Here is a 12,310-nt window from a genome sequence, read left to right on the forward strand (position 1 = left end):
TACCAGGTGCAATTCATGGAGCTCATGTCTGTGACTCCTACACACTTTCACAGTACAAACTACTACTAGTACTACTACTAATCCATTGAATACTATGTGAGAGGTTGGGTGAGTTGGTTGAAGTACCTACCTTGTTATAGTACCAAGGGCATGTGTTTGAGCTTTTCTCTGAATATGGGGCAAAGATTGACCCAGCTGTAAGGAGGCACAGAGTCATTTAGATTAGGGGGTCAAAGGCAGCTGGACACAATGCAGATGACATTGCTGTCTTATAGGCTACTGAACACAGAACTGGAGTGCCATAGCCAGCCTTGTGCTACAAGCTGTTAGGTTCAGGAGGCCCTTTCCCTTTTTTTGAATGAACAAACATCTAATTGTGTTTATTTGATACACATCATTGTGTTACTCAAATTGCCAATTGCTCAAATCACAAGTGAGACTTTATAAGGGGGGATAAGGCAAGGTGCCACATTTATTGATCACATGAGTTAGACATAGGGGTTCGGGCACACCATTCATACAAACACACACAAATCATCAAACACATCATTACACAAAGGCATACACATACACAAAACAACCATTTCATCCACACATACATGAGATATAGTTACCAGCAATATTTGCTCAATATCAGCCCAGGGTGGTCAACCTGGGCTTATTGAGTAGATGATGATGATTTGAAGATAGTAGATTTGAAGGTAAGATAGCAGCTGGAGCGGGGTGAACAGATGCATCTGTGCTCCAATGGAACAGTCGGACAAGGTTTTTTGGGTAAACTCACCCAACTTGGCATTTTCAGAGTGTTCTTTTATAGGGATTGGCATCCTTTGTTTCAGTGCTTTGGGGTTTTTCCATACCCAACTTCTGTTTTTGCGGTTGTTCTTCTTTTGTCTTCAGCATATCTCAGCCTTGGCCTTCTCCTCATTATCTTCTTTGTGCCCTAGGCCTAAAAGGGATTCTTCAGCCATTTATTAACTAGTTTACTGACTGGTAACTTACAGTTGGCACCTTGTTGCCTACATAAACAGTTAAATCTTCTTCTCCCATCTCTATGCCAGTCTCTCACCATTCACCTTTTTACACACACTCATACATAAGAGCCATGCAGTTCATTCACTTATGTCAAGCAGAAGGATACAAAATGGACTTTTCAAGTTGCTTACAAGACAAGACTAACATGGTTATAGTTCACTGTTATTACACTCTGTGTCAACATCAGCTACATTAGTTTAGTTCATGCTACACTTGTCATTACGTAACGTAGAAAGGAGTGAATTACTTACCACCGTATAGAGTACTCTGAGAAATGTAGCAGTGGGACCTTGTTCTGTTAAGTGGTGAGCATGGCTCAGAAGAAGTCAGAAAACTCTGGTTTCACTTCCAACCTGTGTGGGCTAGTAGAGAAAGCACTGCACTGGGCCTCAGGAGTCACAGGATTTGTTTCCAACTCTCCCTGGGCTGACCTGATGAGTGGCACTGGGCAAATCACTTCACCTTTTGTGCCTTGGTTTCCCCATCTACAAATGGGAATAACGACAATGAACTCCTTTGTTTAGTGCTTTGAAATCCACAAATGAGAAGCGCTAAGTGAGAAGCATTATTGTTAGTGAAAACCTTCATTCAATGAGGTGCTTAAACATAGGCCTAACTTGAAAAACAAATATAGGCCCACTGAGTTAGCTTAAGGATGAACTGGGATCTAAAAGGTAGGAAAAGGTCCCTTACAAATGTATGGAGAAAAGAAAAGTCAAAGGACTCTTCACTGAGTTGTCTGAAGTCTCCTGCAGATGAAGTGCTAGAGAGCTTACAAGATAGCATATATACCCAAATCAAAGACGACTTCAAATTTAAGACTATCCCCCAATAATTAGATTCTATGTATAGAAAATGTGTATATTTCTTATCACAGTCCATGTATAGAATCTAATTCTATCATGGAAGGTCATCTTAAATTTGTTCCCCTGCCCTGCACCACTGCAGTGGGTAAAGCAGCAGTCGGCAGCTCCTACCACTTGTCCCCCCTGAAGCCTGCTCCCCTGGGTGATGCTTGTGCCCCTGCTGCATGCCACCTGCCCCCTACTGCTTACCCCTTGCAGCCTCTGCTCCCTACAGCCCCACCACCTGGCCCCCTGCAGCTGCAGGTCCCTACAGCCTCTGCCCCCTCTGTACTCCCCCCACCCAGCTGCTTACTGTCAGGTGCAGCTCTGGCTCCAGCCCCTGCTGAGCCATGTGGCAGCATCCTAAGGCTGGAGCTGCCTCTGCCACTGCTGTGTGGTGGGCAGTGGTCAGAGCTTGCATGGGAGGAAATGAAGGCAGAACTGGAGCTGTGGTGCCTGACAATAAGCAATGGGGGATGGGGGGGGCAAAGGTTGCTGCAGCTCTGATTGTGGCAGTCACCCAGGCTTGGGGTCAGAGTCAGAGCCACAGCAGCTGCCTGCCCCATCCCTGCCCCCACTCTGCCTTGTGTTTGAATCCAAGGTAAGGGGCTTTCTGCTGCCCGCCCCCCATGTTTAATGGGGAAAAGCCTCATCTTGGGTTTGAGTAAATATGGTATGTTGTGACACAAGGGAAAAACTACCTTTTCTGACCTCACACCAGGTTTTGACGTTGACACTGTAAATAATAAGCTTAGCTCTCATGGTTATTCTGATGTCATGAGGCTTACAGCAGTATTATATAACCTTCTGTATATCACTATTAGTCACGTAGTATTTTCTAGGTCTGGTTCTCTTCTCCCTCCCCTGGGCTTCCTGCCAGTTCACAACAGCGTGAGAGGAAAATAAATGCACACACTGCTGGCTGAGCATACAAATGCTATTTTAAAATAAACTCTTGTATCAGAGGGATGCAGGAATTTTTGGAGTTCCACAGACAGGAAGGGGCAGCTAAAACATTCATGCTCTTTACCAGCCAATGGAGCAGAACCTGATGTTCACCATTTATTCCGGGCCAAAGATAAACTTGTTTGGAGAGAAAAGCAATGGGATCTCAACCGTGTAACAGAAATCCTGTTAGTTTTATGATACTTGAATGGGTGTACCTATTACATGGTCGTGCTGGATAAAAGACTGTCTTCTCTTTTTCTTTTGCAGGTGGTTTGCTATAATGGAGATTCACCTGATGGTCGTTTTATTCCTTAACAAATATGAATTTATTCTTTTGGACACAGTACCAAAGGAGGTAAAAGACTTACATGGTTATACTGTTATTTATAACAGCAAAATGCTGGAAGGGGTGTTACAAAACAGTAAGGGGTAATTCTTTCCTCCTCCAGAGGACCCCTAGTCAAGTAAATGGACTTACATTGGCTGAACAATAGTGCAGCTGAGAATGCAAATTGGGTTCTTTGGATGCATCCAGACATGCATGGACATTTGGTTCCACATTTGCCACCTTGTGCCGCAGCTACTTGTCCTCAGGGAATGCCCATGCCATGCGCACTTTGGCATGTGGCAAGTTACCCCAGGGGTGGTAGGGGAGGCTGGATCCAGCACTGTGCTTGCCCCAGCAGCTTTGCTGGGGTCCTGGGGGCCTCTTGGGGCTGCAGCCACAGCGATCCTGCTGAGCAGAGCCTAGTTGACAGTGGCAGCAACTCTGGACAGCCTGGCTCCACTTTTCAGCAGTGTGTGCTGCTCTAATATGCACTGATCCATTGTTTTTTTTTCTGTGGGTTTTTTGTGCCCCTGGGTATCCAGAGTGTAAAACCAGGATACCCAAAGGTCAAAAAAACCCTCCGAAAAAAAGAAATGGAAATGGAAATGCACTCAGGCAGCGCATTCTTACAGCATGGAGAACACTGGCGTGTGCGGTCTGTGGCACCGCAAACGTGTAGCAACAAAAATGCTCAGAGGTCCAGGAAATGTGGCTTGAAGGGAAAGGCTGAAAGAGCTGGGATTATTTAGTCTGGAGGAGAGAAGATTGAGGGAAGATTTGATAAACAGTTTTCAAATAACTGAAGGGTCATTATAAGGGGGATGTTGATAGAGAGTTCTCTGTAGACACAGGGGATAAGACAAGGAGCAATGGCCTCAAGCTGCAGCAGAGGAAATTTAAACTGGAGATTAGGAGGACCTTTCTGTCTGTAAGGGTGATTAAGCATTGGGACAAGTTACCTGGAGAGGTTCTGGATTCTCCATTCCTGGAAGTTTTTAGGGGCAGGTTAGACAGACACTTGGCTGGGATGATTTAGTCATCATGGATCCTGTCTTGAACCATGGGTTGGACTGGATGACCTCCTGTGGTCCCTTCCAGATCTACTTCTCTATGATTCTGTGATTCTTTACACAACTGCCCTCCTGTATGAAATATACCCTTGGTCCTTCTGCACTGCCTCATACCTGCTCTGTGGCTAAATCTTTTCCTCACAGACCTGGAGTGCTGCAAAGCAAGCAGTGACCCAAATGCCTTTATATTTAAAGCACTACAGGTCAGGGATCTGGGGACAAGGAAAAGAGGCAGAAGTTTAGAGTTACATAAGACTAGACAACTAGCTCCAAGCTTTACTGGGAGAATTTGACATGTTGATCACTAATGGTGCAAAGTCCACCCAGAAAAGGAACAGGAATTCCTTGGGGACTCAAGAACTGGCCAACACTGCTGCCTTCCCATGGAATTGATTGCATCTTCAGGTTGATCCCTGGGTAACTGAGCCATTGAAGGTAGAGCAAGGTCAATGAATTTTGTTACGCCCCCTGTTTCATATTATATTAGAGCAAATATTGATTCAGGGGCTTCAATGAGATGGCCTTTGAGCCTTGAGCCTCTGTAACAGATGAAGCCAAATTTCTGAGAAAGTCCGTTTATCTCTTTAACATCAATGTAAATACAGTGCTACATAATTTTATTTGCTGAATTAACCCAGATGCATACTTAACACAGGCTTCTGTTGTTTCTCTCTCTCTCTCTTTTTTTGCAGAGCCATCTGCATTTAGTGGGGACGCAACAACCCATGGGCCCATGCAGGGTTCAGTATAAACTCCGGGAATGAACACTGACTTGTAGTGGCTTGATCCTTTGGCCAGCCACAGCCAGAGCAATGCTTCTTATACCTCCAGATGTGTTCAGCGTACTAATAGGTTTTGAGTAAAGATTGCAGCGAGGAGGAAACTTTATGTAGTGTTTATAATAAATCCATCACTGTGGCACCTGTGCACCTAGGCCTGATTAAGTAGGTCTCAGTATTTTAAATGCAGCTTTCAGATTATGCATCTTTTTATGCATCTGTAATTTTAGGTTATATAAATCTGCAGCCTGTATGCATCTAAGCTGACTGTACCCACAAATGAGGTATGTAGGGGACAAAGTATGCTTATGATTACTTTGGAAAGTATTATTAGGGCCCCTACAAAAACCAGGCCTCCCAGGACAAGTTTCCTCTTGCCCTGAAGGTTCGTTCACACCAGAGCAAAGAATATGTCAAGTGCCAGCAAATGAGAACAGCGGTGTTTTACAGCCCTTTTCTACTGCTGTATGCAAAGTGCAGGACAGCAGTGAATTAGACCCTCAGAGTCAGATCCTCAGCTGCTGTTCACTAGCATAGTTTGTACTTGCTGGAGCTACTCTGAGGCAACACACACATGGCCAGGTTAGCCTGCAGCAGGTCAGGCTGTCCCCATTTAAAAACGCTGCAGCCATTTGACACTAAAGGTGATCTAGTCCTGCCCCCCTACAGGACAAATTTACCTCTGTGTGCATCAGGGGCAGTTCTCTTTCATGCCTCTAAGTGCCTGTGTTTCTGTGCTCATTTCTCATACTTCGTGCACAGCTGGCACAGCAAGCTTTGTGCTTTGCCTCTCTGTTCATGTGTCCAAATGTGATTAATACCAGATGAGGACCCAGCCTCCTGGGACTAAATTAAGGACAAACAATGGTGAATGAAACATGTTTGTCACTGGAAGACTGAAAATTTGGAAAGTGAGAGCGACCTTCTCTCCTCCAGGGCAGCTGAAGTTCCTGTTAGCTTTGGCTGAATTTTGGTTGTCTCAGGGCACAGGATTGGGTCCTTTGTTTATATAACAAAGCCTTTCCCATTATGCTTGCTTGCCATTTAGAATATCTTCAAGAAAAGGCCATCCAAGATCTGGAAAATTTTTGTTTTGGTTTGGGGTAGGTTTTTTTGAGTATGATTTACAGCACTTGAGAATCTAACTCTCTCTTGGATGTTGCACACATCTAAAAATACCTACCCCTGAAAGAAAATCTAATAAAAGAAGGCAGTTAAAGGCAGCTGTAGAGCAAGCTAAGAATCCATCTTGCTGGAAGTACAACACTTAATTGCTGTCATATTTAATACAGTAAAATAGCTTCATAGGAAATTATCATTTTACAGACACCTCTTTAAGTAGAGATTACTCATCCAAAGGGCAGTGGAGACTATTTCATAAAGTCTTGATTAATTGGACTCCAAAACAGGGATGATTGGCTAAAATGCTTTGGGATCCCACGGGGAGGACAGTCTACTTCCAGTATCATGCTGTGCCAGAAGGGGGCAGAGGCAGGAATATATGCTGCTCCTTGTTGTGTCATCTCCCGGTTGATTTTACCCATTTGATATCGCTGCTTTTTTTGATGGAATGGACCAAAACTAGAAGACCATACACCATCCAGGTCTGTTGAACCATTTCCAACATCAAAAGGCACATGCAGAGATACGGGATGTTGGTCATACCTATGCATTCCTTTCATTACCTCTTCCATTACATAGAACTGCTTTGTTAGGACCTGATTTTGGTGATACTGAAGCCCCTGCAACTTCCTCTGAATATAAGAGGAGGTGCATCTCTTAGCATCAGGCCCATGTTGATTGATGTAAAGCCTGTTGGAGTCACTGGAAAGATCCTTGGTCATTTGCAGGGACTGGGAATCTGCATTTTAGTTTTTTGTTAGAGAGGCAAACATTGTATAGGTTACTTGGGTACCCAGAATGCACAGCAGGCCACTACCAGCTCTCAACTATAAATGTTTAACTTCATTTAATATGTAACTGACTGCAGAATTTGGCACTGTATTTCTTTGCATAACTGGTGTGTTTCAAGATACTAAAATCCATGATGCTAAAATAATCTCATTCAGAGTTATCATTATGGGTGGTTTTTTGCATATATTTGCAAAATAGAACTATTTAGCCAAACCTAATGGGCAACCCTGCTGAAACCTTAGAAGCTGGAAGTCCTTACTGCGCCTGCTACTCCGGCCTGATAAAACCTAACTATTTACAAGTCATCAGAGCAGTGAGTCTGGGATTGTCAAATTTAGCTTTGGTACTCATTTATTTAGGAATACCTAGTCTTCTGATGGCAGGTCTTCTCGGCAAGGGGAAAAATACACATGAAAAATTGGTTCTGAAAATAATTCTGGATTTATGACCACAAAAATGTCTGCTCTAATTGAAGTTTTCCTAAAATGTTTTGGGGTTTTGGTGGAAAAAATGACAAATGTTTTAAAAAAAAACTCTGTCTCTTTCTGTGATCAAAACCCAACATTTTCATTCAAAACAGATCTATCCTGAGGCTCTTGTGGAAAAAGACATTTTTCACTGAAATATTTTGTATTAAAAATGACAACTCACAATCTGCATTTTCTCTTCCAAGTATGGTGGAAGCAATGCCCTTCATAAGAAGCAGACATCTCCTGAAATAACCTCTACTTCATTCATGCTTTCCCCCTATTAAGCCTCTGTCGGAGGCTCCTCTCATCTGTGCTTGGCAGTCAGGCAGCTCAAGTGGGCCGGGAGCAGTCTCTTTCATTACTCCAGTGGTGGAATTCAGTCCATTTTCAGGGTAGTTGATTGGGCCATTTACATATCGTCATAGAAACAAGAAGTGATTCATAGATTGTTAGGCCAGAAGGGAACTTGGAAGATCATCAGGTCCAGCCCCCTGCACCAAGTAGGAAAGATAACTGGGGCTTAGGTGACCCCAGCAAGGTAACTGTCTAGTCTCTTCTTGAAGATTTCCAGGGTAGGTGATTGCACCACCTCTGGAGGGAGATTACTCTACAGTTCGAATAATCCCTAGTTGGACACAATGATCTCTTGAGGTCCCTTCCAGCCTTACTTCTCTATGAACTAGAAGCTTAGACGTACCAGGCATATTGCCCAGGTTGTATTTGGGACTAAAAGACATAGTTGTGGCTTTTGAGATAATCAACGGTAAGGTAAAAATGGCTTTCTGTTAAAAAAATGCTTACACCCCGTTTCCATGAGGTGCTAAAGCATTTTGCCAAATAGAAATGGGCTTCGCTGTGTACATTGCTTTAAGCACACACTTAAAGGATATAAGGATACACTTAAACTTAGCACATGCTTTGCTAAAACATGGTCCAATCAGGGCCTGGCAACCTGTTCTAAGGATGCGTCAGCACTTTCAGCCCTGCCACTCCTGTGGGCTGCAGATCAGCCATTGCTGCTCCAGCTGTCCCTGCTCTGTGCAGGGCTGACCTCTCATCCCTCTTAATGTAGTTTTCCTTGAAAAAGCAATGCAAAAAAGCATGACAAGCAACAACTTGGACCAGTTAACTCAATGGTGAGGGTAAGCAGAGGCTGCAGTGGCAGTAAGTAGGGGGAGGAAAGAATATTCCTCTGCACAGACCAGGGACACCTGAAGTGGGAATAAGGGACTGGATAACCTCTAGTAAAAGGTGGAACTGATATTTTGGTTGGAACAGCAATAGGCCATTGGCTGGCTATTAATAAAACATGCAGTGGATCAAACCTTCATGGACCACATCCAAGCTCTCCACATGCTGGATGTGGCCTGTGGGCTGTAGGGTGCTGACCCATGGATCACTAAATAAGCATTAGCAGTTAGCTTGTTATTTATGGTATAAAAGTTATTGTCTATATGAGTGATTCTCAACCTGGGTTCCACAGCACCCAGATAAACCCAGAGATTTCAAAGAGCAGTCCAGCATGTTAAAGATATCTCTGGCTGTTCTGGTCTTTCTAAAATCTTTGCAATAGAAAAAATGCTCTATTACTTTTCTGTAGTCAAGAAATAAATGAAAGCTAAGAGCTGGCATTTTCTGAGGGCTGCCTTGAGTCCCTTGAGGAGTGCCTTGACAACCACCAGCCTCTACAAACTTTATACAAGTTCAACAGATCACTGAAGATACAAAGGTATTTTTGTGCATCCTGCGTGAAAGTGGCCAAAGTTAATGGCTCTCACTCTTTTCAAAAGCAGTTTTAAATCATTATGTTATATAATAGAAAACATTAGACTTCCTTGGAAGTAAACATCTTTCCCAAGTACCTGATGCAATCTAAATGTTTTTGCTTATCATGTGACAAAAAAAAATTCCTTCCAGGTGGTATGTAGTGGATAGGAACTGGGCATAAGGAAGGCTTTAGAGAGTGAGCATTTTTAAGTGAAGTAGCCAACAAGAAGCTTTCGTGTCCAATGTTATTCTGAATGGATACATGCCACTGACTGGCAGAGCATTACTTATTTCTTCATGTTGATCATAAAATTAGTATGAAAGCCTTAATGGAGTTATAAATATCTTGTTTCCATGAGAGCCCTGGGAAGAAAATTATAGTGCTAAAGTCTTTCGAAAGATAATATCATTCTGTACAGATGCTATCTGAGGAGGCCAAGGGATGGGCAGGAAACATGCATCTGAAATCCTGCATTCCAGTCTCAGTTTTGCTGTTCCCTGAATGTATGACTGGGCAAATCACTTCATCTTTCTGTGATTCATTCTGCCCATCTGTCAAATGTGGGTAAGTGCCACAGCTGAAAAGCACATTGAGGTCTATCAATTAGAAACTGAGCTCTCATTTTTATTCAGTGATGCACTAAAGCATTGAGCCATTCATATTTATATTACCAGCATACTGTGGATAAAGTAATACAAACAGAATGGCAAACAACATACTCCCAAGATTTTAAAACTTGTGGTACGTACCTAGAAAACTCCGCTGAAATTGTCAAATGTGTGACAATTTCTCGTCCCTGTAGAACTATTTTGTAGGAAGTTTAAGGGTTGGAATAAAGTAATCATGGAAAAGTTTAGTGTTGGCACAAAATGCAGTTCTTTTTGCAAAGTAAACACCAATGGGAATGTTAGCTTGAATTGTGCAGCTTTGGTCTCTAGATACTAACTTTCAAACTCAAACTGGTATTGTGCTATTTTATGAATTGTATTCTTCTTACAGCTTTGGTAGAGCATCTTTCCCAGGTATGACATTAGAATAACGAGAAACATCCACAGAGCGTAATGACCAAATGTAATGCAATTGCTTGGGTAATCCCTGGCAAGTACTGACTTTGAGCAGGACTTGGGGCTCACATTGTATTATTAGCTGAATATGAGCTCCTAATAGGATAGCATGCTTAAAAGGGCTGATGTGTCCTTAGGTATATACCGTATTTTCTTGCATGTAGCACACCTAGGAATATAGGAGCCTGTTTTTGAAATCCAGAATAAAGAAAAAAAGACTTAACCTGCAGTATGAGTAAGTAACTGAGAAACAACTCAGCTGCTAGAAAGCTGAGCCGCTCCTTAGCCTGCTGCAAGCCCTGTATGCAAGATGGGGCCCTCAGACCACCCTTACATGCTGGTTCAATATGACATGCTGTGTATAACTATGGACCAACCCTGGGTGCTGGCCTGATCTGGTGCTTGAGGCCATGCCATCCATCCGGGGGGTTCCATACTGGTCCAGAAAGTTGGCAATGGGAAGAGTGGTGGCAGCATTAATTGCTGTGGCTCCCATTAACTGCAGCAGTTAATGTTACATGCCATCACTCCCTTGCAGCCAGACTTCTGGACCAGCAGGAATCTATATTTCTTGCCTATAATCTTCACCCCGATTCCCCTCAGCTGGTTTTGAGGAAAGGGTGGGTGTATTATGTGAGAAAATAGAGTAAACGGGGGTATACTGAAAAAGAAAAGGGGGGTTAAATCATCTCTATCTTTACCACTGGTGCAACCACTGCTGGAATACTATGTCCATGCCTTTCATCTACTGGATGATCAACATGCCACTTGAGACTATTTGAAGTTACTTAAGTATACAGGCAATTCTGTTGCTTTCTCTGGGTGCGTAAGTGCCCCCATTATAGGAACAGGAATGTCTCTGTATCTCTGGAGAGCAGCTTGTAGTCAGTGCAGAGCCAAAGGTCAAGTCAAAGCTCTTTTATCCTTCATCCTTCTGACCCTCAAGTATTCAATAGGCTTCACAGTCTAGTCTCTGTTACTTCAGGGGTGAATTTCCTGACCCTTTATCAGATTTCAGTTAAGAGGTTCAAAGGTTTGGAAAACAGATCTTACAGTCAAGAACTCAGGAGTTCAGTTTATTCAGGTTAAAAGAAGATGCAGAAATGACTTGATTTGTGTGTAAGTGTCAGAATTTGAGAATAGAAGGCCTTTTCTCCTAGCATACAAATGATCTGGGTAATGAGATCAGACTAGATGATCACAGTGGTCCCTTCTGGCCTTACAACCTATGAATACTGCAAATCCTTTTTTAGGCCACAGAATTGCCTCCTTTCTCCTCTCTGCTTCCCCACACTGAGCAGTATCTGGCTCTGTGAATAGCTCTACTGAAATCAGTGTAATTCAGGGTGGCAAACTCTGGTCTTTAGTTTTTACTGTGCCCTGATCAAAGAAAACTCCACTGGACTTTAATGAAAGTTTGGCCCAAGTACATCCCCAGTGAAGCCGCATTGAATTAGTGCTTAAAGATGGATGTAGTTCACAGGGTGCATTTACATGGCAAGAGCAGGTAGTTGGGTTGTGTTTGAAAGTGGAATACTTGTGACGACTGAGAAACAAATATGCACTAGTAGAAAGCAGTAGTCTGCACTCTTTTGGTACTTCTTACAGGTGATTCTTATTTTCACTTGTTAGGTAAAAGCCAAGAAAAACTTCACAGGTAGGTATTAAGTAGAGGACAAGAGGTTTGGGGGCAATGTATATTTTACAATTTCTTCATCATGGAATTGTTAGCAGGCTGTCTTATAGGTAACTCAGAACTACTCCCTCATCCTACAGACAACCAACGTATTCAACAGGGTTCTCATCCCTGCTTTTTATTACTGCAGGGGTGAATTGTCTGACCCTTTATCTGGCCTCAGTTCAGCAAAGCACTAAGCATGTGCTTAAATCCACTTGATGTCAGTGGAATACTGAGTACTTTCCTGAGCTGGGACCTCAGTATACATACATTTCCACCCCTGCCCAAATGTCATAGCCAAGTTAAAATTAATACATAGGCAATGCACAATTAATTTGAGGCCCCATTCAGCTACTGACCTTTATTAAGTCATTCATTATGGCCTGAGATATTGTTAGGTGACCCTCTTCC

At 43.0% G+C, this 12,310-nt stretch overlaps 1 protein-coding gene across 3 annotated transcripts in view; it reads left to right on the forward strand.

Moving 5' to 3' along the window:
• Positions 1–7,576, forward strand: part of LOC109311477 (24-hydroxycholesterol 7-alpha-hydroxylase) — a 39,724-nt gene extending 32,148 nt beyond the window's left edge. For all 3 annotated transcript variants that reach the window (XM_019537120.1, XM_019537119.1, XM_019537118.1), the window contains 2 exons: positions 3,096–3,183; positions 4,919–7,576. In XM_019537120.1, coding sequence (XP_019392665.1) covers positions 3,096–3,183; positions 4,919–4,990 — 160 coding nt within the window. In that variant the 3' untranslated portion in view covers positions 4,991–7,576. The remainder of the gene's footprint in view (positions 1–3,095; positions 3,184–4,918) is intronic.
• The last annotated feature ends 4,734 nt before the right edge of the window (positions 7,577–12,310 follow it).

The sequence above is a fragment of the Crocodylus porosus genome, unplaced genomic scaffold (genome assembly GCF_001723895.1).
Source record: "Crocodylus porosus isolate Cpor-Errol unplaced genomic scaffold, CroPor_comp1, whole genome shotgun sequence".
Classification (NCBI taxonomy): Eukaryota; Metazoa; Chordata; order Crocodylia; family Crocodylidae; genus Crocodylus; species Crocodylus porosus.